This window comes from Anopheles gambiae, chromosome X (assembly GCF_943734735.2).
Source record: "Anopheles gambiae chromosome X, idAnoGambNW_F1_1, whole genome shotgun sequence".
Taxonomy (NCBI): Eukaryota; Metazoa; Arthropoda; class Insecta; order Diptera; family Culicidae; genus Anopheles; species Anopheles gambiae.
In genome coordinates this window covers 25,753,734-25,780,675 of record NC_064600.1, presented here as the reverse complement: position 1 = coordinate 25,780,675, position 26,942 = coordinate 25,753,734, and the positions used below count along the sequence as shown (strand labels likewise).

The following is a 26,942-nucleotide window of genomic DNA, read 5'->3' as shown; positions in this document are numbered from 1 at the left end:
AGCAAGCAACGGTGCTCCAGTGGGTAGAGGTTTCATTCGAGAAACGATTCCATCGATATCGATGTGTGCGCTTTTCAATTTGGCTTGGATGAAACGTGCCTGAGCTTGTCTGGGGCCCCTATACTTTTTGCAGATGGTGCCGAAAACAGACAGCTGTTTTCACGCGAAAAATGGTATTCACATCTCAAGCCTGAGATCGTGGAGCGTGTCTGCTTTTAACGCAAAACCTTAAATTTTCACGCAGGGCCCTTCTCAACTTTTGTGGTCAACTGACTAAAGGGGAAATCGGCACGGGGTGGTATTCATATGTCCAAAGGGGATCTGGGCCATGTTAATATTAAAATGTTTTGTCACTATTTACATACAACTTTTTGCGTGAAGACAAAGTAAACAACCGTTACAGCTATACTGAAGCCAAAACTCAAAGGTGGTTTACGGGGCCCCAACGATTATGTGGACTCTTCGATGAAGGGGTCCTGTCGGTAAGGGCCCCTGTCGGTAAGGAGGCCCCGTCGGTAAGGGCCCCCGTCGGTAAGGAGGCCCCGTCAATAAGGGCCCCGTCAATAACAGGCCCCGTCAATAACAGGCCCCGTCAATAAGAGCCCCGTCAATAAGGGGCTCCGTCCATTTGGTGTCTTGGTGTGGATGGTCGGTGCACGAGCTCACCGAAAAACGCAGAGACACTTGCTGCTAAAATCCAATCCACAGAACACAGAACATCACTCTACGTATAACCACCAAAGAAATGCCGTTATAACAGACACAAGCACACATCATACACAGACAAAAATTTAAAGGCCCCTACACAACATTTCAATACACCGGCTCGTAGCCGGAGAAATTAGCAGGTAAAAATGACACCAAGCACGCGTCGCTTTAAAAAGCTTAGGAAGGTCGTTTGGTCAACGGTGATTCAGTGGGTAGAGGTTTCATTCGAGAAACGATTAAATCGATGTCATTGTGTGCGCTCTTGGCTGGGATGAACCGTCCTGTTCTTGTATATGGGGCCCCTGCTACCGTTTTGCGATTGTGTGCCGAAAGCAGACAGCTGTTTCACACGAAAAATGGTATTCACATTCCTGGCCTGGGATAGTGGATTGTGTGTGTCTTTTAATGCAAAAACTAAAATTTTCATTCTTGGCCCTAATCGAACACATCGAGTTTGTAACCGAAGAGAAGGGGAAATGGGAAAGGTTTCAGTTAGAAGGAAGGGGGGAATAGTATAAAAATAATCAACGAACCTATGGACCATGTTCATTTAAACATGGTTTTTATCGACTATTTCAATTTTTGCGAACACAACAAGACCAAAAACCGTTGCAGCTGCATCCCCTACTAGCAAAGAGAATGTAAAAGTGTGCGTCTTTCAGGCGAGGGGCATGTAGAAGCAGTGGGAGACGGCTGGAAATACGCGGAATTGCTCGGAGGCGAGAGCGTGTTTTGGTTTCTACACAGTTTTTGCACTCACACAACTACACATGTGTGAATGTGTGCGTTCACTTTCAGCCTGCGCGCTCAGTTTGGTGTGCTCGTCGTTGCATGTGCGTTCCTCCGTCCCGCTTTTACAACTTTTGATCGCAGTACCCCGAGCTTTCTCACTCTAACTTCTTCTTCTTCTTCTTTGGCTCAACAACCGATGTCGGTCAAGGCCTGCCTGTACCCACTTGTGGGCTTGGTTTTCAGTGACTAATTGATTCCCCCCATAGCAGGATAGTCAGTCCTACGTATGGCGGCGCGGTCTAATTGGGGATTGAACCCATGACGGGCATGTTGTTAAGTCGCACGAGTTGACGACTGTACTACGAGACCGGCTTCTCACTCTAACTTACGTGAATAAATTTTCAGCGACGCAGACAAGTTGACACTTCGAAAATTTTCTATCTTTAATCCACTAGCGTCTGCGTGAAACAAGTGTTTTCAATAGTGTTTATTTTAGCATTCGATATTTAAAGTTTTGCTAGTTATACAATGCTTTGTGAAATATGTGAAATGCTTTAAGGAGTGTGCAACAACGTTTTAAGAAAGTGCAGTGTTTGTGAACAAAGGTAAAAAAAAGTAACGTGAGTGTTTGTTTGTTACTTGTAGTACATTACATATTGTTTGTTGTTGTTGTTAAAAACGTGTTATTTGTACCCTTCTGGTACCTGGTTTGTCGTATCATATAAAAACTCTGCTACACGAATAAGGGTACGATTTTTATTTTTCCTTAGTTATATATTTTTACCTAACAAAGTATCGGTTATTATCCTTACCTTGTCATAAAAAATACCTGTCAAAGTATCGGTATATCGATTGTTTTACCTTTTATCGTCAATTGTATTCGGGCAGTCACTTCATTAGAAGTTTAACATTCGTATTCCCTTTAAACATGCAGTCAAATTGTAATAAGTCAGACTGAAGATATATTTTGCGAGCTTACGAATACTGTATTTTGCCTGGATTTTAACTATGGAGAATCGTGAAATTGATAACCGTGAAACTGAGAACAGTGAAAATAGTAAAAATCGTGATTCTGAAAAAAGGAAGCGTGGAACATGTTCGGAAAACAGGATGGGTGAAAAAGGTTCAGATAAAATAATGCGCGAAACGGGTTCGATGTATAAAATAATCAAAAATATGAACAAGCGATACGAAGCAGAAACGTTTGACGATAGTAGCAGCAGTAGATCCGATGACCTACAGAGCCAAAATATGGCATCGCCGGATGCAGAGATCCCTAGTGTTTCAAATATTCCGTCAACAAGTGACCAAGAATGTATCAGCTACCCAGTTGAAGAGCAGATCGTTGAAGAAGAATACATTGGTGATTGGATAATTTTCGACGAGTGTGACAATATAGAAAGTTATGAAAATATAGACGACACCGAAAACATAGAAGAGATAGGCTCCGATAGTGCACAGCAAACCGTACCAACTAACAGTGAGGCGATGGCGGAACGACTCAGAATTTGGGCTTTGAAAACGTATCAGACGCATACGGCTCTCAACGGACTGTCAGAAATATTACGCGATACAACCAGTTATAAGCTGCCCAAAGATGCACGAACACTGCTTAGAACAAAGCAATGTGGACGAGAAATAAAGCAAATAGCAGGAGGAGAATTTTGGTATCCAGGAATAAAAGCAGCTCTTGTGAAACAATTTGGTAATATTCAACCAAGAGTCAACAAATTTTCATTAAACTTCTCCATCGATGGACTGCCATTACACAAAAGTTCTCGTAAGCAGTTTTGGCCAATATTAATGAGCATTGAAGAGATGCCCGAGGTTCCAGTATTAATGGTTGGAAATTTTTTGGGAGAATCAAAACCCGCAAGCCTGAAGGAATACCTTGAACTTCTAGTAAATGAGCTCAACGAATTAATGGAGACTGGCATTGTAATAGCCAATAAGCTGATCACAGTACGCGTTTGGGCTTTCATCGCTGACTCACCTGCACGAGCTTTTATTAAAGGTAGGTTGTTTAAAATCTAGTACAAACGACAACATGTTTATTAAAAAAAAATTTTTTTTTAGGAGTAGCATACTTCAATCACAAAAATGGTTGCCAGAAATGTACCGTTGAAGGAAAATTCAACAAAACTGCAAGAGTGATGTGTTTTCCCGACATAGACGCACCGCCGAGAACGCACGAAAACTTTAGGAACTGTAACTACGGCCAACATCACAGGCAAACAACGCCACTTATTAAGCTTCGCCATTTCGATATCATCAAGAATGTTATTATTGCAGATCTGTTGCATCTGATTGACTTCGGAGTTACACGAACGTCAATAAACGGCTGGAAATCCGGCAAGTTAGGTAGTGGTCCGAAATGGAGTAAAGAAACAATTGATAGGAACAATAACATTCTTGACAAGGTGGAAATTCCTGTAGAGTTTCACCGCAAATTGCGTAGTATTGAAGATACCGGTTTTTGGAAAGCCAGTGAATTCAATATGTTTTTGAACTATGCTGGTTTCATAGTGTTGAAGGAGGTGTTAACAAAAGAACAGTATGAACATTTCATGTTATACTTTAGTGCGATAAGACTTTTCTCTTCTGATTCTTACAAAGAACATTGGCCAGCTGCACATATTATGCTTAAACAGTTTGTTGTACAGTATGGTACTATTTACGGGGAACATCGGATAACCAGTAATGTGCATAATTTATTCCATGTTTTCGAAGATGTGAACAAATTTGGACCACTTCCTAAATTTTCTTCGTATCGCTATTAAGCTAAATTACATGATGTGGGTAAAACCCTACGAAATGGACATAAGGTTTTGGTGCAAACGGCGAACAGGATATCTGAACAGATTCCAACACGCTCGTCAAGCAGTGAACATTCACCTTTTCCTTACATTGAATCTAAAAGTAATGGTGTAGTTGCACACGTTAATTCGATTATTACTCTTTATCCCAGTAAGCAATCCAATTGGTTTTTAACTCACGATGATTATATAGTTCAATATACCAGTGCAAAAATGGAAGGATCAGTTATGTACATTAGCGGCAAGGCTTTTAGTGAAATAGATGAAAGTACCACATACCACTCCTCTAGGTGGATGATAGATATGTTTGAAGCGAACATGTGCCATCTTTCCACAAATGAAATGGTATTTTTACAATCAGATATAAAATGTAAAATGGTAGCAATTAATATAAGTGATAATAGATTAATGTTTGTACCTATGCTCCATACTTTATTGTAAAAACATAAATAAATAACTATTTATAACTATTTATTGTTCAGCTAACCTTTGTTTTGATATTTAACTAGAAGGGAGATTTTTTCTGATCAGATGCCGCAATCTCAATGCCACTCTCATATACACCACCTAAAGTGGATATCACCTTGTGGTATAGAGTAAATAGACAAAGCTTATTTGTATGTATATTAAATTAGAATTAGATTAGTTTAGTGCAGGACGAATGAGGAAGCAGCGATCGGATGCGCCGATCGCTCGGCCACTTCTCTCGCAACCATTGGCCAGTTCGGATCAATAAAGCATAAAGCAATAATAAAGTAATAAAGTTAAGCTCGAACCCAAAAGCTTACACGCATTATGATATGAAAAATTAAACAGATTTTGGTTTGTTTGATAATTTTATTTCTATATGTTACCCGTATCCGTTGAATTCACTTATATAATAAAATAGTAATTGATTTAATCATAGCTCATAGCTTTAACAAATATCGCAGTTTCCATCATTAATATTCAGTCTTTCTACGGCTATTTAACTTTTCTTAGCCTATTGGAAAATAAATCATTATTGTTTAGAGAAATGTTAAATATACAGCCTTTTTTAAGATTTCGCTAACATAGTTCAAAGGCTAATATTTGTATATACATCACAGTTCGTTCAGTTTACTTCATCTTATTGTACTAATTCTCTATTGTCTAATATTTAGCTTAAATAGATTAAATGATAATATTTGTATATACATCACAGTTCGTTCAGTTGACTTCATCTTCTTGTTCTAATTCTCTATTGTCTAAAATTTAGCTTTAATGACTTGGAAAATAATATTTGTATGTACATCACAGTCCGTTCAGTTGACTTCAATTTAATGTTAATTTCGGTTAATGGTTAATTTCGCTTGCGTTTCGTTGCAGTTGTTTTAAATTCATTTAAGTTCGTTCTTGCCGGTGCATGTTTCAATTTACCTTGAATGTAGGTCTCAACATTAGCATAATCGACCTCTATGCCAAAGTGATTTGTTGCTATTGATTGAAAAACCGTAACACATTTTTAAATTCACTAAATTTGTGTTTGGGTTCTGGGTTACCTCTTCCCGACCAACTGCATGTAGCAAAAAAATTTCTGTCGAAAAGTCTATCAAGAGCTTGATGTATCCTACTATTTGCATCTTCAGCATTTATATCAGCATCTATGCGCTGAGTTGTTGCATAGAAAAAATGCTTGTCATTTAATTTGCTATCCAACTCAGCTAATTCATCAATACTTTTGATTTTTTCTATGTCAAGCGAAAGCGCGTTAAGCCGTGCATTTGCCATAGGTTTTAAGATATTGAACATATCACTAATCATTACAAACATTTGTGAATTTCTTGGCAGGCATGGCGGAAGAAAGAAATGAAACTTCTGCAGCGGGCGACATTTGCTTGTTAGAAACTGCAGCGGTATAGTGAAAAGTGGCTGGCGTTGATGAAGTTGATCGAGGCAATAGCCCAACAGACACACTTTGCGCTGATACCGATGGTCCAATTTGCCTTATGATGGTTCCTGAAGGAAGCACACATGGTGTTTTTATATACACTGAAGGCTCAGAAATCCCCCCCCCCCCCCCGAACCATGGTTCCAGAAGGAAGCCTAGCTAAGGTCGGCATTCCTACCGTAGGCTCAGAGTATGATGTTACTGTTGTAGTAGTCGTCGATGGCTGCATATGCCATGCCGTACTTGTTCCCGACGTAGGCACTGCTGCTGAACCGTGCACAGATACCGTTGGTGCAGGGAAACGGATCATTTTCCTGATGGAAACATAAATGCCCTAGGCATTCTAACCGACGAGATACTTGAAGGTACAGCAGCATACGACGAAGGCTGCAAGCCATATATTCCTCCGCTATACGTGGCTGACGTTGGTGTTTTTCCCGTCGATGCTACTACGGATGTTACAGCACCTGCCGTGGATGCTGCAATGGTCCGGATCACGGTCCCAAAAGGAAGCAAAGCTGCCGTATTCAAATTAATCGAAGGAACAACGGATGAGGCAGTAGAATTCACATTGATTGCCGACGTCGATGGCTGCATTCCGTATATGTTACCGATAGAATGCGTAGTAACAGGAGACACAACTTCAGCAACACTTGTTACGGATGATTCTCGATTAGCTCGATTCACTTTGCATCTTGGTCGGCCAGTTGGTACGCTAGATAAGGGCATAACAGTTGGTCCATGCACTATAACTGGCACAGCAGGTTCCAGCGGTTCATTTTGCGATTTCACCATATTTTGGTCACAAAACAAATGCTTTGCGGGTGTCGACATCTGTAGTAAATGAATGTTTAATTAACATATTTAACTCATTTCCTTCCTTCTAATAGTAACAAATAAAATTACTCACTTTTACTTCTTCTTACTTTCCAGGACAATATCACTGTTTTGCAAACACACAAACGATGCACGGCTGTAAAATACTACATTAGAGGTTAGTCAACATTCTTCCATGTAAACCATTAAACTAATTGTAATTTGTAATGTTTTTCACTAACTTTTGTTTCCGTTTCCAGTTCCACTATTCAAATAACTCCGACGCGTTCAACTATTTGGCCGATATGAAATTGTAAACAGAGTTTGATTTGACAGCTTTGAATAAACGCAGCAAGCTACGACACGCACACCATTGCAAGATCCGCGATGTTTCACTCACACAATGAAAGAAAACAACCTCGCGAATTCGAGAGAGCGTACCGTGTATTTTGAATGCAAACGAGAGAGCGCACTCCTCTCCCAGGGAGCGCTCCATCCGCCATTTTTAATTTCGAGCCCAAAACAACGGACTTTGGATCCGATCTAGGGCCGGGCTCCCACCGCGTGTTTCTACCTACCCCTCGCCTGAAAATTTCGTTCTCTTTGTCTGTCGGGTCTACATACAGCCATACACAGCCATAATACGAAGAACAATCTCCATTGCCTCGGCCATTTGGGGCCCCGTTGATGATCCCGTCGATTGAGGGGCCCCTTCCATTTGGTGTTGTCAACCCAATATACCCCCATTCCCCCCCCCTCCCCTCCGGGGTTTATGTGTACAATCATATTTACTATTACTACCAGACCTATTAGAAGCATATTTATTTTATTTATCAGATGCATTGAACGCTACGCACGAGTTGGATGAAGCGAAAATTCGTTACAAGAGATGCCTCACGTAAACTACATGCACATACTGTTGTGTTTCGGAACGGGACGTACATTTGACACACTTAAATAAAACGGCACACTCGGGCTCTTCATAAAACTTATACTCTATTTACAACATTTATAAAACAACGACCATCCTAGTCCGCAGCCTGATACCGAGTCGCAGCGATCGATCACCCGATCGCTGCCGAAGTCCTTCCCGGCCTTTTTGACATCACATGCTGTCAGTTACGTGACAGCATTGAGTCGCGGCTACACCTGCGCTACCTACACAACACATACGACAATAAAAGGCTCCGAACCCGATCTCACAACGGTTAGTAGCCGTAGGAATTAGCAAGAAAAATTGGCTGACACCAAGCACGCTGTTTTTATCTGTGGAGATTTCATTCAAGAATCGATTCCGATGTCGATGTGTGCGCTCTTTAATTTGGCCTGTCTCTATGTTATCACGCAAAAACTAAGAACTCGTGCCCGGCTTACTTTTGGGGCCCCAGTCAAAATTGTGGACTGGACAAAGTGATGGTGGAAAGGCAAGCTGTTGAAGGGTTTGGGTCAAATTTGGAAGGGTCGACGGAAAGGAAATACCGATATGAATGATCGCGTAAAATTTGAACTAATTAGGCTATCGGCAGCGATCGGCAAAGTCCTGCCCGCCACAATATGCAGTCAGGCCCGAGAAAATATTTGCGCGATTATAAAAGATAGGAAGATCCTATTCATTAAAAATTAACTGAACATATATTAATATGACAATTCATATCGTTGAACTCCTCCAAATTTGATCACCATAACATGGATTGTCGACCAATCAATATGGTCAAATTTGAGGAGAAATTAGAAAATAGAAACGAATAATTCCATAAAAAACTGACTGTTGATTTTACGAGAACAATGGTTACACACATGGGAGTTTTTTTTTTTTTAAGGAAATGCGCTATCAATTTGTCTGACCTGGCCTTACTTTTCCGTGGCCTCATAATAGTACTGAACGTTTGTACGTTTGTCTCGATAATTTTTCAGCTGTTAAGGTTTTTGTACCATCTTCAGATATATCCTGAAAACAATTTGCAACATGGAAGGAAGGGTACATTAAGAAGCGATATTGCGATTTTGCTTAATTGTTTGGAACTTTTTATGACTTTTACACACTCTGCTGCTGACTCTTAATTGAAGAATCTTTACAATCAATTTTAGTAATTGTAATTTAATAAAATGAATTTGAAACTTGCTTGGATGATATAATAATTTAAGAAAAACAACAATATAACCAATCACATTGTTTAATATCATAAACCAGTTATTTTGTGTATTAACTGTAATAATATAATAATGTATGTGTAAAAAAATGCATTCTCCTGGCCCTCAGCGCTCGATCATTTAGAAAGCAGCTGATTCAAAACAGTTGTCTCCAACCTGTGGTCCGCGGATCACTTGAGACAAACATACTGCAATACAGGGTATTTCCAGTTACTTTCGAATGAAAATATTGTTTTTCCCGCGTGCAAGAAGTTATCGCTCTGCCCGATTGAAAATGAAGTGGCCGTAACTCGAAGCAAAACAGTACTTCAGTATTCATTGTAAAGGTAAACACCAACGTAAAAGCGAAATATTGTTTTCATGTTATGCTCACGATGACGATTTTAAATCAAATTGTCCGTACTATGCAACACGAGCTGGAAACTGTAAAGTAGGATAGAAAATATCGTTTAGAACCATCGTTCTTGTCAATAAAAGACACACGTAACTAGCTTAGCGAAAACGACAACTTTCCGACCTTTAACTTTTTTGAGTATAAATATAACCAACTCCGATCATGACAAGTCAGATTTGTTCGGATTGTGAGGATAGGACTAAGCCCATCCATCATCTATCGACTTCTCATTTAAGGAGTTCACTTATGTTATTATTACCCAAGGTAAGCCTGCACTGCAGGAATATAATTACCCAAGGCAAGCCCTCTAAACTCCAACGTCCTAAAGGTTTTTATGATCGCCTAGACGATCAAGTGTCGAAAGTCCTCTTCGAAGCTGTATCCATAGTACCCACAATTTGAAAATACCACAAAGCCTTTCTGATATTACTGATTGTTTAGTCATTGATATCGATTAAAAATTGGCGAAAAAAAAGTATTGAAATTGGGGTTTTTATTGATGCGCAGGGTGGCAGTCTATTCTGCTCATGTTCATATCTGTTTCATAAAGTTTTATACAGATGTGAATTGTATTTTGTCGAAACAAGTTTGTTGATTTGGTATGCACTCCTGGATATCACGAAATTTCAGCAAGAACAGCAAAGTGGTGTGAAGATTTTTCTCAACCAAAACTATCCCGCAAGCCGAATACGCACCTAAAATTTTATCGGGGTGTCTGTAAGCGGTTACCAAATCAAATTTTTGTTCATCACGAGCAAGCGGGCATCGCATTATGTTTTCTTTTGAGGCTCAGGCATGTCGTTTTGACAGACCCCTTTTGACTACCCCCATATGGACATTTTGCGCATCCACCCATAAAAAGAGATTACAAGTATTACAGAATAAGATTCTAAAAATTATCATTACCGTTCCTCCATGGTATAGAACAGCTTCCATACACAGTAGGCAGAACACTGAATATATAAATGTCCATATTGAAAAGCTATACAACAATTATACAAACTAGTGCCGTAATAGTTCCAACAACTTAATACAACAGCTAGTGCTATGATTCTTAGTTAGTTATTACGTAGGATTAGATAGGTTACTTTCGGAGAGCCGATACGTTATAGGAGAGCCGGTCTCGTAGTACAGTCGTCAACTCGTACGACTTAACAACATGCCCGTCATGGGTTCAATCCCCAAATAGACCGCGCCGCCATACGTAGGACTGACTATCCTGCTATGGGGGGGAATCAATTAGTCACTGAAAGCCAAAGCCCACAAGTGGGTACAAGCAGGCCTTGACCGACATCGGTTGTTGAGCCAAAGAAGAAGAAGATAGGTTACTTTAGGCCATAGATAGTTATAGATTAGCTCTTACATAAAACTTTTCAGTGGGTTTTTGTGATAATTTTCCCACTATCACCTAAAAACCATTCCTAGAATTAGCAAAATAGCACTCCAACAATGTTATATATAACGAATATTAAAGAACAATGAGGACAGTCTAAATTGACGGACCCATTAAAAATTATAGGAAAAATGCGATACGCGCAATAATTGCATTCAATAAACAAATACTACTACTACTACTGACAGAATAAAAGGCTGCTTTTACAGTGATTTGTTTTACTGATATTCAGTGAAACGACAAAACCATGTATTATTCAATAGCTTTCAGTAAAAAATGTAACTGCAGTGTTACGAACAGAGTTGAGCGGCACTGACAGTGTAGGATGGCTAGAGCTATGCCATAGGTTTGAGAGATCGGAAGCGTGAAATATTAGCGAAGGATAATCGGCCAAAACGATAGAAAAAGGTTTGATGGAAACGGAATGGCGGTAAACCGAAAGATTATAAATAGGAGCGAATGCTATAAGAACGTTCTTTTCGGATCGAATCTCTGGGTAAATAGATTTTAATTTTGGCGCTCGCCTCAAGCTGCCTAAAATAAGTCTACGGCAGCGTCTACCATAACGCCTAGGGCCTCGGAGAGGCTTGATCCGCCACTGACAATACACAACCGCAATGCACATATATGAATCAACGAATACACCGCAACAGCCAATCAGCTGACGGCGGAAGGCACGGGCAGAGGCGCCGCAAGTACAAGTAAGGCAGGGCAGGGTGAGGGAGGGAGAAGAAGCGGACGAAAAAATGGGCGCCAATTTTTATAAATTTTTTTGACCGTTTTTTTTGCTCCGCCGCCATAAATAGTTCGTCCATTTCGTCAGCAGATGGCGCTAAACTTGCTCGACCCAGTGCAGGAATCGCAGAAGTCCAGCGCGAGGAACGGGCCAAAATTTGCACTGGCCAGCGCAGATTTTGGTGCATTTTCTGCGCTGGAAACTGCTCGAATTTGCGCAGCGGGTTGTTTATAACAGTTGTAGAACAGTTGGGCTGTCAAATCTTCCGCGCCTCCGATCGCGCCTGCTAATTCGCAGAGATACCCAACTTCGGTATTCCTGAGATTTTCGCGGTAGCGCGAACCGATTGTTTTCACTTTTTCTGGTGAATTCGTTTGAAAAAACGTGTAGGGAAAAGAGTTTTGTATTTTATTTTGCATAAACTATGTGAAATAACCAATTTGATTCGAAAATTGAGAAACATTATTTCTTCTTGGCACATTCAATCGTCACCAGACCTCGGATGGTTCCATACACGAACCGCGATTATCTCGCCTATCTGTCAGATTTTATAACAGAATTGACAGCTCAAGTCATACGCGATTTTCGCGGTACCGCGACGATCTCGATTCGTCTATTTCCAGCCTTACTTTTACCAAAAACAGTTTAAAAAAGGTCGTAAGATAGGAATCAGCTCTTTTCCAAACAAACCATAAAAAACAGAACTTTTTTAGTGCGTAATACTTTAAAAATTCATGTTCAGCCAGAAACTTATTGCACCTTCGTTTTAATTCCTAACACTTACTGTTGATGCTGTTAACTGATACGCAATAATGCAATGTTGTGAGCGATAATTATTAAGTTTTATTCGCTGTCTTGGCGATTTTAGTGTAGGACTACCCTGTATAGTAAGAACAATTGTATTAAATGAAGAAAAACTGCAATAGCACGAGGAATTAATTTTCATCCCGGCGTTTGTATGGCCGTTGCCCACTGTGCAATGGTTCTTCGGGCTTTTATTGCAGATTCGCCGATGCGGGCCACTTTGAAAGGTATGTTTATGATTTTACTATGGAAGTAATTATAGCTTCCATACCATATGTTTCACCAACTTTTCCATCCGTTTATTTGCAGCTACAATGAATTTCAATGCAAGACATGGATGCTTGAAATGCACATGTGTTGGGACAACAATTCAGGTTGGACCTAATAAAAAAAAATTATTTTAGATTCCATCGATGCACCTCCACGCACGAACGTTGGATTTAGGCAAAGAGATGACAAAGCTCATCATAAAGAATGGTGCAGTCCTTTGGAAGCCATCGATAACTTTGATATGGTCGAAGGAATGCCAGTGTCCGACAGGTTGCATTTATTGGATGAGGGAATATTTCAAAAAATACTAGTAGGGTTTTTGAACAACACTTTCGAACTATTAGGCCATATTTATCCTCGTCAGAAGGAAGTAGTATCTGCCTATATTATCAAAATTAGGCTTACTTATGAAATACCTCGTAGAATCCGGTCCCTTGATGAAATTGCGCAATGGAAAGCTACTGAATACCGTATCTTCTTCCATTATTTAAGCGTAGTTGTACAAGAAGATTTTTATCAACATGAAGGTTCATTTAACCATTTTTTGATGTTATTTTCTGCGATAACAATATTTTCTTCAAGGGCCCATCAACAATATTGGTTTCTGGCAAAAATAATGTTGGACGAATTCTTTAGACACTTTGGGAAATATTATGGACGGTCTAACATAACCAGCAATGTTCATAACCTTCAGCATGTTGCTCATGAAGGTGAAAAGCTTGGGCCTCTGGATTTATATTCCGCATACGATCATGAAAATAATTTAAGATTTATTAAGCACTAATATTAAGTACTAATAGACGTAAAATCAGGCACTAATATAGTTGAACAAGTAGCTGGTCGTCTAACCGAACGCAGTCACGTAGTAAAAGCCAAAAACATCGCGAAGCTTATATACCCGAGACTTAGACCAAACGGCCGTTTCTTTATTACCGAGGATTTTTCCCTTCACACACAGTTCCAGAACCAATGGTTTTTAACTGAAGAAAGAAATATTATTAAATTTGTAAAAGCAAAGAAAGATGCTTGTGATTCCTTTATAATTGTGGGCGATTTAATCGAATCATGTGTTCGATTTAATCGATCATCGAAACTTTTTAATGTAGTGTCTGATGAGGACAATGTGATAACAGATATACATTTATCATCGACTGAAATTTGTATCTACAAAGTTAAGCTTAATGTTCCTACAATAAGGGTAGAGGTCCCCTATACATCTGTGCTATGTAAGCTTGTTCCAATTTTTAAACCATCGCGGTCTTTATTGCAAATGCCTGTAAGGACAACACCCCAGCCAAATGCAATAGCTTTATTTCCTTTGTTACACACGTTTAGGAACGCATAATATGTAAAATAGTTTATTAAAAATTATTCAACAAAAACAAGCCGTTTATTTACTAATAACGATTTACTAATCGTGATTTTAACTTTAATAAATGACATGATTTTTATTAATTTAAAATTTCAGTTAAATAAATAACTTTGGTTTTTGCGGCACCGCATCGAACTCAAAATAGAAAAGAGCTTATGGCTACCAACTGTAAAAGTAAACGAACGAACATGTTTTAATAGTTCACGTATATTTAACTAAACATTATTTATAGAGCCCAGGTCTATTCCATCTCTTATAAAACTAATATGTTCCTAACAAAGTAATAGTCAACAATACTAAAATAACTTTACTAGTTCGTTTGTTTTCTTGTTTCGCTTGTGCGCTTTATGCACTACGCTTTTAGTTATTCCTCTTGTTAAGCTTGCACTTTTTGCATTACTAATTTTGTTTTTTAAGAATTGCTCGACATCTTTTTCTGTTGTCTGGGCACCTCCTACCCGTTTGAAGACATTCAGAATGTTTCGGTATGCCACTAACGCTACCTTTTCCAAGCCATTTCGCGAAACACCTCTCCAATTGCACTGAACCACAAACTGACGACAAAACACATTGTAAAATGATTCGTGAATCCTTTGAAATTTATCTGTTGATTGCATTTGTGCATTTAACCAGTTTTCTAACGCTTCTGCATTAGATGTTAATGAAAGACTGGACTCTAAACTGTCCAGTTGTTGCTTGTTGGTAACGACCGCAGGATGAAACATCGGTCGCTTGACAGTGCTTTCTGTTTCCAGGTTAATTTCGTTGCTTCTTTCGTGAAATGCATTCGTATTTACAATATCCTTTATTGCAACAGAAATGCCAGCCACCACCGTGGTCATTCGTGCCGTTTGCACAAGATTTGCTTGTGTAGCAGATTTGATAAGCTGCAACTCCTGCAAAATGTTTTCTCCAGGATTGTTCGCCATTTTGTTGTTGACTGTAACATTACCAAAATATTAAATGGAAATACTTTAACAATTTGTGGTAACTACTTACTTTTGTGAACTAAATTATCGTTGAACTAAGCGTATTGTAATCGTAAAATTTAAGCAGTCCACAATCTGTTTCGGCGTACATAAACAAGTGCATTCACGTTTGAATCTTCAAGATTGAATGGAAAAGGTTTTGCATGAAAAACAGTCAACCTTGAGTCATATACAGGCTACAAATAATTCAAGTGAATATTTTCTTAGAGATTGTTAAATTATTTCGCCGTAAAGTTATAATTTAGAACTGTGGAAAAAGCGACTTACTCGACTTAAGTATGCAAAGAAAACGGCTTAAAATGCTTCGACTCGGCTTCTTTAATGGAAGTACTCAAAATTCAATGAATAGAAAAACTGCGTTGATCTCGCTTTATTTGCCTTAATCCGGCTTAGTTTTTTCTTTATTCAATTTAGGGGTACTGGTCGTGCGATTAAAAAAAATCCGTGTCTCTTTCCTTTGCTTATTTTGTCGCTACTGCCGCTACTTTTATTCGTGTCGTGGCGGCCCTCTAGCGTTCGGTTCTGTGGTCCGTCACAGGCGTCCGTCTAGCGCTTGGTTCCATCCGTCTTGTCGGGCGGCTTGTGATGGTTGTCTGGCTGTCAAGGCTGTTTTGACAACACTCCCCCCCAGTACACAAAACGTGGTACACGTTGTTTACAATCAGAAAGTAAAAACAGCTTTGTGTCGCGGTGCGTTCGATTAGATTGCTTATTCACTAACCGCTATCCGAGGTTCCTTTAGGTTTACGCACATCTAACACCGCTATTTTCACCGAAGGGCGTTCGAATATACCGTGCATTGTTTGCACTGTCACTGACCGCACCTGTCCGTCTGTTGCTTTTCGCACTCCGATGATTCGTCCCTTTGGCCAGCTGTTGCGGGGGAGTTGCTCGTCGGCGATAACGACTATGTCGTCGATTTCCAAAGGTTTGGTGGGTTGGTTCCATTTCGGCCGTTGGGTAATCTGTGGAAGATAATCATGAACCCACCTTTTCCAGAATATATCTGTAATTTGCTGAGATCCATGATCTGATACCATTGCTGGAGCCCACCAGGAAGTGGTTTGGTGTCAGCACCGGAGATTCGTCGTCATCCAGTGGGACTGCTGTTAACGGCCGTGAATTCACTACATTTTCGATTTCGGTAAGAGCGTTTGCAAGGGTTTCATGACTTGGTCTCTTCTCTTTTAGAGCTACTATAAGGTTCTTTTTCACGCTTTGTATCAGCCGCTCCCATGCGCCGCCCATGTGTGGTGCGGATGGTGTATTGAAGATCCATGTAATACCTGGGGTATTTAATCCTTGTTCGATACCCGCATAGTCTGGTTTGTCCTTATGCTCGTGTACGATCTTGCTGGCTCCTTGGAAATTCGTGCCTCGATCGCTATAGATAGCGACTGGTGTTCCTCTTCTGGCCCAGATGTTTCGAATGGCCATTATACATGAGTCAGTAGAAAGTGACGCCGCTAGTTCTACGTGGATTGCTCGCGTAGTGAGGCAGGTAGCTAGAACCCCCCAACGTTTTTCGACCCGTCTGCCGACCGTTACGAGTATCGGTCCGAAGTAGTCGATACCCATATGAGTGAAAGGGCGAGTGTATCCAGCGAGTCGAGCCTTGGGTAGCGATGCCATCATAGGTTCCAGGGGTTTTGCGTTTTGATTTTTGCATGCTTGGCATTGGGCGCGCACACTGCGATACAGTGCCTTTAGCTTGGGAATCCTGAAGCGCTGGCGTATCTCGTTTAGTGCTGTTTCATGGCACTGGTGATTGTATCGTTCGTGGTAGTGTAGTAGGAGGAGATTAGTGATTGGACTTCGCTTGGGGAGAATTATTGGATTTTCTGCATCATAGTTTGTGAATTCACAGGTCTGAATTCTGCTGCGTGATCTAAGCATTCCCTGTTCGTCCATGAATGGATTCATCGTTGAAATGCTACTCTCCTTTAACTCTACTGTGGGTTTACCACCTTGTGCGTGTTGGTTTTTAAAGAGAGACAGTTCCTTTTGGAATTCGGTTTGTTGTGCGTGTCTGAAACAGTGTCGCTCCGCTTTTTCCAGTTCCTCTCCGGATAGCGTGTCTAATTGCATCGGCCTTTTTTCTATCTTTCTTTTTAGATTCCGGATGAATCGACACACAAAGGCTACGTGTCGTACTAGAGGTGACCACTTTGAGAATCGTTTGGCATCTATTACTTCTCCTGGATCTGTGCTGTGTAGGAGAAAATGTGCGCGTAGTTCTGTGGCTGTTTTCGTTGGAGGTGGCGTCGATGGCCAGTCCGTCTTCGTCTTTTTTAGGAACGGTGGTCCATTGAACCATCTGCTGGACGATTCGAGCGCATCCTTCGTCCATTTCGTGCCATCATCGGCGACGTTGTCCTTGGATGGTACCCATCTCCACTCGGAAATATCTGAGGATTGTAGGATTTCGCTAACTCGAAACGCTACAAATTGGTGGTATTTCCTATGATCGGATGATAACCAGTTGAGTACGTCCTCGGAGTCGGTCCAGAACATCCTCCTGTGGATAGTAAAGCTCACAGACCTTTGTACTGTCTCGGCAAGTCGAACGCCAATTACAGCTGCCTGCAGTTCCGACTTAGGGATTGATAGGCGCTTATTTTGTCGCTACTGCCTTCGTGTCTTTTTTATTCGTGTCGTGGCGGCCCTCTAGCGTTCGGTTCTGTGGTCCGTCGCAGGCGGCCGTCTAGCGCTTGGTTCCATCCGTCTTGTCGGGCGGCTTGTGATGGTTGTCTGGTTGTCAAGGCTGTTTTGACAACAAGATCATATATTTATTTCTGATTTAAATATAATTTAAAATAATGACGACAATGCCCCTTTTCAAATAGTTTTAGGCTTTAAAAAGAAATATAACACACATACACCATCAATAATATTGACATTATGGCTGCTGTCACAATCATTGACCGACCTGTCTCAATGCAATGTTAGCGCGTTTGACAGTTCCATCATTGTTGGTGTTTGCAGCAGCCATGGCGAGCAAAGGAATTCTGTTTGCCAAAAAAGTTGTTTTTACAAGGCAAAATAGCTAGTTCATGTAAGTTTAATTGTAATATAATGTCCCATTCAGTATTTTTTAACAGGTGTGTCGCAAATTTTAAGCTTGATGTGAATAACAAGACGGAAAAAGGATCCTCGAAATTGCTCAACATCTAGCAATCAACAGCACCATGGTATGTTGGAAAATGTCTTTCCCGATTGTGTTTATTTCCTAATTTGTTTGGGTTATTTATTCTAGCTTCACTGCATTACCAATAAATGCATTTATTCTACGCTGTGCCATTCAACTATGGTGTAAAATATTTCATGAACACACGCAGGAAATCCTCACACGAAGAAGTGCCGGTACAGAAGGAAAAAGGCCCCCGAAAAAGTGATAAATCAGTCGATGAAGTGAAGATTATTATTATAATGCGTTGTAAATTGCTTATTGTTACGTTAAATGTTAAAATATATCCCTTTTTTGAAACGATGGAGTGTTTCATTCTGCATTTGGGGCTAGGAGCGGGTGCTCCGGGGTAGGAAACGAACGAAAAGCGGGGAAAGGGGGGCTGGGCACTCAGAGACACTCAAAATCACTCATCGTCACTCAAAATCATGTCGCGCGCTTGCTTAACCGCCGTCTTCCTTCCCAACCAACATTGTCACGTTGCAAGCGGTTTTTTTTGTATAGAAAAAGTGTTCTCTATAGCGCGGTCAAATCGTTCTCGATAGCAGAACTATCCCAACCAACATTATCGCGCGACATTTTAAAATTTTGTATGAGAAAAAACGGGCTCAAAACGTTCTCAAATCGTGCTCATTAGCAGCACTAAAGAGCACGTCTCTGCAACGGTGCGACAGCGTGTATCATACATGTGGTTTCTGTATGCTACATTATTGTTCAATTTCTTTCATTCTCTCCTTTTTCCCAAAACAAACACAGACTCTCTTTCATTTTCCCATTCCACACATTCGCTCTTTATTTTACCTCTTTACCTCTACTCACACATACACTTTTCAATACTCACATTTCACACTGCCGAAAACCCGTTGCGGGACACACACGTACCCGTCTTGCCTGCCTTCTCTCCTCGTTCTTCCTTTCATCCAGCGTTGGCTTCGTCGAATGGTGTGCACGCGTTAAAAATTCTTCCTGCTTGCCTCCCCCTCGCTGTTCCCAGATGCTGCGCTAGCGTGCTGGATAATCGTCCCTACCTTCCTGCCGCCTCTCCTCTACCAGGCGCTAGCACGTTGAAGGATCGTTCCTGCCTTCCTGCCGCTTCTCCTTCGTCCGGCGCTAACGCGTTGAATGGTCGTTCCTACCTCTCCTGTCCTTTTGTTTTTGGCACTGCTGGTGAAAGAGGGAAATATTATCTATTTTGAAAACCGCTGTTCCATTTAACGCGAAGCATAATACTTACCAACCAATTGATTATTTCTATCGTGGTCCGTGCTCACTTCCGTTTGTGCGTGTGTTACGATTTGCTATAGAAAACGAAATTGATTTGATATCACCAATTATTAATACCATTCAATTTGATACAGATTGATATAATCCTTTATTAAAAGCTGTACTTACCAAATAGTTTTTTTTCCGTACTGGTTTCACGAGAGAAAAAACGAGCACGCATCGACGCGTCCTTCTTCTTACAAACTTGATTTTACACTACCACTTTTTCATATGAACGCGAAGCAGCGCCTTCCTCTGGTGGCTATACAGGTATTCCCCGATATACGCCATACACGATATACGCGATTTCGCTATAAGCTTTTTTTCTAAATTTTAAAGTTTTTTGAGCAAATTGTACTAATTTGACACATCGAATATCAAATTCAAAATAAATTCCCTTTTGGTCGAATATTAAAAACCATTTCAAAATGTGTACAATTGTAATATTCAGTTGAAATCATATCAAATAACTAATTTAGCGGCTAAAACCTACCACTTCATGCAAAATTATATGAAAATTAGCTATAATTTGACTGAAAACTCGACATTTGCTAATATTCGAGATACGCTAATGCCTCCGGTCCGCATTAATAGCGTATATCGGGGAGTACCTGTACAATGATACAAAGAGCGGACGAGAGAAGATCGCTTGCGTGAACGCTTGGTGTAGCAAGCGAAATTGGACAAGTCCCAGAAAAGCGAGACACAAGAGTTTCTCTCGAACGATGGAAAGAGAAGAGCCATATGAAACATGAGGATGGTTGATGTGACACAGCCAAGTTGCGAGCAAAGAGTGACCAACACCCAGAAGAGCAAGACAGAATGAAAATTTTTCTGAATGTTAGAAAGAGAAAAATGATAGATACACATAAAAATCGCGCGATAATGCCGGTTGGGATACAGAAGGTTTTTGAAATCGTGCGACAGCGTGTATCATACATTTGGTTTATGTATGCTACATCCCTTCTCAATTTCTTTCATTCTCTCCATTCTCCCTACAAAGACTCTTACTCTCTTTTGTCCATTCTGCACATGCTTACGCTCTTTATTTTACCTTCTTACTCGCACATACATATTTACATACTCACACAATTCACACTGCCTAAAACCGGTGCGGGATACACACGTACCCGTCTTGCCTGCCTTCTCTCCTCGTTCTTCCTTTCCTCCAGCTTTGCCTTCGTCGAATGGTGTGTACGCGTCCTGCTTGCTTCCCTCTTGCTGCTCCCACGTGCTGCACTAGCGAGCTGGATGTTCGTCTCTACCTTCCTGCCGCTTCTCCGCTACCAGGCGCTAGCACGTTGGAGGATCGGATCGTTCCTGCCTTCTTTCCTCTCCTGTTCTGTTTTCGGCACTCCTAGGGATAGAAGGAAATATTAACTATTTTGCCAACAGCTGTTCAATTTAACCTCAAGCACAATACTTACCAACCAATTGAATATTGCTTCTGTTGTGGTCCGTGCTCACTTCCGTTCGTGCGTGTGTTACGATTTCTTTAAAAAAAACGAAATTGATTTTATATCACAATTATCAATACAATTCAGTTTGATAAAGATTAATATAACCCTTTATTAAAAACTGTACTTACCAAAAAGTTTTTCCGTACTGGTTTTACGAGAGAAAAAACGGACACACACCGACGCGTCCTACCGCTTGCAAACTTGATTTCACACTACCACATTTTCATGTGAACGCGAAGCAGCGCCTTCCTCGTGTGGCTATACAGGTATTCCCCGATATACGCCATACTCGATATACACGATTTCGCTATACGCTTTTTTCTAAATTTGACGGTTCTTTGAACAAGTAGTACTAATTTTAGAAATCGAATGTCAAATGCAAAATAAATTCCCTTTTGGTTGAATATTAAAAACCATTTCAAATGGTATAAAATTGAAAAATTCAGTTGAAATTAGATCAAATAACTAATTTAGTGGCTAAAACCTACCACTTCATGCAAAGTTATACGGATATTAGTTATAATTTGACTGAAAACCTCGAAATTCGACTTTCGCTATTGAATATTCGAGATACGCTATTGCCTCCGGTACGCATTGATAGCGTATATTGGGGAGTACCTGTACAATGATACAAAGAGCGGGCGAGAGGAGAACGCTTGCGTGAACGATTGGTGTAGCAAGCGAATTTGGACAAGTCCCAGAAAAGCGAGACGCAAGAGTTTCTCTCCAACGATGGAAAGGGATGAGCTAAATGAAACATGCGAATCGTTGATGCGACACAGCCAAGTCGCAAGCAAATACAGACCAACACCCAGAAGAGCGAGGCAGAATGAAAATTTTTGTGAATGTTAGAATGAGAAAAATGATAGATACACATAAAAATCGCGCGATAATGCTGGTTGGGTTTAAGCAATCGTCCCAACCAGCATTATCGCGCGATTTTTATGTGTATCTATCATTTTTCTCATTCTAACATTCACAAAATTTTTCATTCTGCCTCGCTCTTCTGGGTGTTGGTCTGTATTTGCTTGCGACTTGGCCGTGTCGCATCAACGATTCGCATGTTTCATTTAGCTCATCCCTTTCCATCGTTGGAGAGAAACTCTTGCGTCTCGCTTTTCTGGGACTTGTCCAAATTCGCTTGCTACACCAATCGTTCACGCAAGCGTTCTCCTCTCGCCCGCTCTTTGTATCATTGTACAGGTACTCCCCGATATACGCTATCAATGCGTACCGGAGGCAATAGAGTATCTCGAATATTCAATAGCGAAAGTCGAATTTCGAGGTTTTCAGTCAAATTATAACTAATATCCGTATAACTTTGCATGAAGTGGTAGGTTTTAGCCACTAAATTAGTTATTTGATCTAATTTCAACTGATTTTTTCAATTTTATACCATTTGAAATGGTTTTTATTATTCAACCAAAAGGGAATTTATTTTGCATTTGACATTCGATTTCTAAAATTAGTACTACTTGTTCAAAGAACCGTCAAATTTAGAAAAAAAGCGTATAGCGAAATCGTGTATATCGAGTATGGCGTATATCGGGGAATACCTGTATAGCCACACGAGGAAGGAGCTGCTTCGCGTTCACATGAAAATGTGATAGTGTGAAATCAAGTTTGCAAGCAGTAGGACGCGTCGGTGTGTGTCCGTTTTTTCTCTCGTGAAACCATTACGGAAAAACTATTTGGTAAGTACAGTTTTTAATAAAGGGTTATATCAATCTTTATCAAACTGAATTGTATTGATAATTGTGATATAAAATCAATTTCGTTTTTTTTTAAGAAATCGTAACACACGCACGAACGGAAGTGAGCACGGACCACAACAGAAGCAATATTCAATTGGTTGGTAAGTATTGTGCTTGACGTTAAATTGAACAGCTGTTGGCAAAATAGTTAATATTTCCTTCTATCCCTAGGAGTGCCGAAAACAGAACAGGAGAGGAAAGAAGGCAGGAACGATCCGATCCTCCAACGTGCTAGCGCCTGGTAGAGGAGAAGCGGCAGGAAGGTAGAGACGAACATCCAGCGCGCTAGCGCAGCATGTGGGAGCAGTGAGAGGGAGGCAAGCAGGAAGAATTTTTAACGTGTGGACACAATTCGACGAAGACAACGCTGGATTATAGGAAGAACGAGGAGAGAAGGCAGGCAAGACGGGTACGTGTGTATCCCGCACCGGTTTTCGGCAGTGTGAATTGTGTGAGTATTGAAAAGTGTATGTGTGAGTAGAGGTAAAGAGGTGAAATAAAGAGCGAATGTGTGGAATGGAAAAATTAGAGAGAGTCTGTGTTTGTTTTGGGAGAGAGGAGAGAATGAAAGAAATTGAACAATAATGTAGCATACAGAAACTACATGTATGATACACGCTGTCGCACCGTTGCAGAAACGTGCTCTTTAGTGCTGCTAATGAGCACGATTTGAGAACGTTTTGAGCCCGTTTTTTCTCATACAAAATTGGAAATTGTCGCGCGATAATGCCGGTTGGGGTTAAGCAACCCGCTTGGCAAAATGTCGCGCGACATGCATCCTTGAAATCGATGCTTGTTAACATTTTATTTCAAGCATCGTGAATGTCCCAGCGTGAGCGCTGAGCGCACCTCCCCTCATTCTCAATGCCGCGTTTTTGGTTAATCCTCGCTCCCACCCTTTCTTTCCTTCTCCTCAACGAACCCACCATTCCCGCGAGCGTAGGCCGACCAAAAAATTCCAGGGAATTCGGACAGTAAGTGTGCAGTTTTTATTCACAGTATTGTTTGGCAAAATATCAATTATTGATGGCGCGTACTGGCGATCAAATCGTTGGCTGCTTGCTCCACCGATGGCGCGTGCTGTTGGAAGAAAAACACTTGTTGTTTGATGCGTTTTCCTAAGGAATGAAAGATATATCTAGCATTAGAATGGTGAACATAACTAGGACTATTTAAAACTTACCGATCACGAAGATATTTGAAGTTAAACGGCGACTCTGTAAGCCCGATTCACCTTCTTTGATCGGTTATCAGGTGCTTTGGTAATGAAATAGCTAGGTGTGATGGCAAATAATAGAAGAATAAACAAACATTAAAAGCAATACGATTGTTAGAACACAAACATCATTTGAAATATTCTTCTTCTTATGCATGCACTTACCCGTAGATCATGTAACAGAACAAACTGCAGTTACGCCTGCGTTTACATCTTTCACGATTTACTTAACCACTTTTCTATAAACATTTTATAATTTTCACTGCATCTTCCGGCACCGATCCTTCCCAAATGAGATTTGCATTCGTTCTGGCAATGAGTTTCGAACGATCACAACACAGCGCGAGAGTGAAGAACACAAAGTAAATGTCACTATGTACAAGTGTTGATCATTTGGTCAAAATAGAGTATAATGGAATTCATTTTACTTCAAATGAATTTAATTTATTCTGATTTACATTTCAATTATTGTTATCAGCCTAGTTGTTAATGTTTAAAATTTTGATGAAGTGAAAACATCATTACCAGATAAATGAAACGACAAACGACGCATTTTGACCATATCGAATTATGATCGTCTTTACACATAGTGTCATCTCTGGCGCTTCAGGGTCTCACGCTCAGAGCAAAAATTCTCGCAAATTCGCAACGGTGGGTGCGTTCAGCTGTGGAGGGCTGGAGGAGTGGGAGTGTGTGTCTCATGCACACAGCGAAATTTTGGTCAACACCTCGATGGTGGGAGCGTTTTTCCATGGGATGGGGTAGTGGAGTGCGAGTCGCATGATTCCTTCAAAACTAGGGCCAGGGGTAGCGAGAGGCATCAAAATGAGTTACTCTTTGCCAAGCGGGAAAGGTTAAGCAAACGTGTGACGCGATTTCACGACGTGTCTCTTCGACCAATGAGTTACCCACTCACGCGAGCCCTCCCCCACCCCACCCGCAACGCACTGTGCGCTCTGCAGCACGGTGTGTTTGTGTTCTTTCGAGCCATGCTACCAACACATCAAAAGCTTGTTGTTTTTCGCTTTCTTTCATGCACTTATTCTAAAAATAAACACAAACACGGTCATTTTTTATTACCTTAAACACTTTATTGAAACATAAAGTACACACTAAAGTACACATTTAGAATCCTTCATACTCACGAATGGCGTCATACTGCAAAGTACCGGGTCGAGCCAGGCTGCGGGAAACTTGTCGACAATCTGCGTTGCCTCTGTTCAGCAAATTCTTACCTGTCGATGCACGCACTGCATGTGCGTCTGTGCACACTGTTTATTCACTGCACACTTTACCAAAACACACCGGCGCACGAGACTTTGAACGAAATGCGCACCAACGCACAAACACTGCGCGCGGGACTTTGAACAAAACACGCACAACCATCTCCGGCAAAGCGTCGCGCTGTACTGGTGGTGTTGTACGCGTAGGAGGGGGGACATACGGAGCGATGGTTCGATGCTGTAGTGTAAGCGAGACAACACGATGTGACGAGCAGCTCCAAGTTGAGCTCGCCCGTCCGGCAAAATGAGTGTATTTTTTGAGTGATTTGAGTGACGCTGTCGAAATACAGTGTCTCTTCGACCAATGAGTTACCCACTCACGCGAGCCCTCCCCCACCCCACCCGCAACGCACGGTGCGCTCTGCAGCACGGTGTGTTTGTGTTCTTTCGAGCCATGCTACCAACACATCAAAAGCTTGTTGTTTTTCGCTTTCTTTCATACATTACCACGATCGCAAATACGCACTTATTATAAAAGCAAACACAAACACGGTCATTTTTGGTTACTGTAACGAACGTCAAAACACGAATGTCGTGTTAACGGTAATTTTGAAAATGATCCAACCTTGCAACGATCCAACCTTGCCGTGAATATGAACTACAGAGAATTGACAGAAGAGAGCGAGGAAGGATGAGACCGAGGAAAGACGCCAAGAAAGCAAGCACGCAAAAACGAACGAAGCGGAATTGTGAAGTTGTGGAATTAAGTATAAATAAACGACAATAAATGTTTTTATCCGTCGATAAACTGGCGCGATCAAATTCATAAAGTGTGAAGTAAATTTAATTTCAAACAGTTACATTAAACACTTTATTGAAACTTAATGTAAACTTTCATCACACATTTAGAACCTGACAAAAACACACATTATGTCGTCGTCCTGCTAAGTACGACCTCCATCCAGCAAACACATATCTGTGAATAAATGGATCCTTACCTGTCGATGCACGCACTGCATGTGCGTCTGTACACACTGTTCACTTCACACTTTATCAAAACACACCGGCGCACGAGACTTATAACGAAATGCGCATCAACGCACAAACACTGCGCGCGGGACTTAGAACAAAACACGCACAACCATCTCCGACAAAGCGTCGCGATGTACTGGTGGTTTTGTACGCGTAGGAGGGGGGACATACGGAGCGATGGTTCGATGCTGTAGTATAAGCGAGACAACACGATGTGACGAGCAGCTCCAAGTTGAGCTCGCTGAAAGAAGACACACACACATTCACAGACGGCTCGTCAAAGCACGGTATTTGTATTGGTGTTAGTGAAGCGCGCGTGTAAAACAGAATGCGAACTCTCATCGCAGCGCGTTTCTCCGTGCTTCCTCAAGCTTCCTCATACCCCTCGGCCTGAATCACTCAAAATTTGGGGTCTCAATGTTTGCGTGGCTATTTAAAACAAGCGTAGGAGAACGTCTAACATCAATCTAATATGTTTTAATTTGAACATCTTAGATGCTTCAATGACCTTCTAAGCATCATGTAGTGTATAGTGGCTATAATTTTTTTTTATGTGCCGAAATCTGTCTCGAGTTTTCGGGTCGCGACACACACACACACAAACAGCGCGGATTAGGTGGCCGTTCACTCTATCATGTCGCGATCCCCCACCCCGCCCGGCGCTTTGGATGATGATGCGCTACATGATAGCTGAACCAGCCTTTCTTCCGATAAGGT

General features: G+C 41.0%; 2 protein-coding genes and 5 long non-coding RNA genes across 12 annotated transcripts in view; 3 read left to right on the top strand and 4 right to left on the bottom strand.

Annotated features, from left to right (window-relative positions):
- LOC1278701 (N-terminal kinase-like protein) overlaps positions 1-18,577 on the top strand; it is a 140,883-nt gene extending 122,306 nt beyond the window's left edge. The window contains exons 12-16 of one of the 2 annotated variants that reach the window (XR_009765213.1): positions 7,099-7,159; positions 7,242-7,294; positions 17,206-18,145; positions 18,211-18,281; positions 18,347-18,577. The gene's annotated coding sequence lies outside the window, so the exon portion shown is untranslated. Of the gene's footprint in view, positions 1-7,098; positions 7,160-7,241; positions 7,295-17,205; positions 18,282-18,346 lie in introns of both variants that reach the window. The other variant, XR_009765212.1, reaches the window with a different exon arrangement.
- LOC133391759 (uncharacterized) overlaps positions 1-26,632 on the bottom strand; it is a 68,638-nt gene extending 42,006 nt beyond the window's left edge. Inside the window, exon 1 of one of the 2 annotated variants that reach the window (XR_009765219.1) lies at positions 26,192-26,632. This is a non-coding gene — a long non-coding RNA (uncharacterized LOC133391759). Of the gene's footprint in view, positions 1-25,205; positions 25,337-26,191 lie in introns of those variants that run through there. The other variant, XR_009765224.1, reaches the window with a different exon arrangement.
- Positions 2,156-5,101, top strand: LOC133391757 (uncharacterized). Its single transcript, XM_061647842.1, has 2 exons — positions 2,156-3,454; positions 3,517-5,101. The coding sequence occupies exons 1-2, from the start codon at positions 2,449-2,451 to the stop codon at positions 4,218-4,220; spliced, it is 1,710 nt and encodes a 569-aa protein (XP_061503826.1). The 5' UTR covers positions 2,156-2,448; the 3' UTR covers positions 4,221-5,101.
- LOC133391771 (uncharacterized) lies at positions 5,869-12,275 on the bottom strand. Its single transcript, XR_009765238.1, has 3 exons — positions 7,224-12,275; positions 7,076-7,148; positions 5,869-6,999 (listed from the first exon to the last, which is right to left on the bottom strand). It is a non-coding gene; the product is annotated as an uncharacterized LOC133391771 (long non-coding RNA).
- On the bottom strand, positions 19,040-21,240 carry LOC133391762 (uncharacterized). 4 transcript variants are annotated; one of them, XR_009765227.1, is made up of 5 exons: positions 21,129-21,240; positions 20,968-21,033; positions 19,670-20,897; positions 19,512-19,575; positions 19,040-19,441 (listed from the first exon to the last, which is right to left on the bottom strand). It is a non-coding gene; the product is annotated as an uncharacterized LOC133391762 (long non-coding RNA). The 4 variants fall into 4 exon arrangements; XR_009765230.1 differs by having other exon boundaries at positions 19,040-19,438; XR_009765226.1 differs by having other exon boundaries at positions 19,512-20,897.
- On the top strand, positions 21,929-23,059 carry LOC133391768 (uncharacterized). Its single transcript, XR_009765236.1, has 3 exons — positions 21,929-22,694; positions 22,790-22,855; positions 22,926-23,059. It is a non-coding gene; the product is annotated as an uncharacterized LOC133391768 (long non-coding RNA).
- Positions 23,735-24,833, bottom strand: LOC133391767 (uncharacterized). The gene is made up of 3 exons (XR_009765235.1): positions 24,136-24,833; positions 23,938-24,028; positions 23,735-23,872 (listed from the first exon to the last, which is right to left on the bottom strand). It is a non-coding gene; the product is annotated as an uncharacterized LOC133391767 (long non-coding RNA).
- Positions 26,633-26,942: the final 310 nt, after the last annotated feature.

Bases quoted from the DNA above. Each gene is read 5' to 3' on its own strand.
- LOC133391757 (XM_061647842.1), top strand. From the start codon at position 2,449: ATGGAGAATCGTGAAATTGATAACCGTGAAACTGAGAACAGTGAAAAT. The intron at 3,455-3,516 runs GTAGGTTGTTTA...ATTTTTTTTTAG, and splicing joins TGCACGAGCTTTTATTAAAG to GAGTAGCATACTTCAATCAC.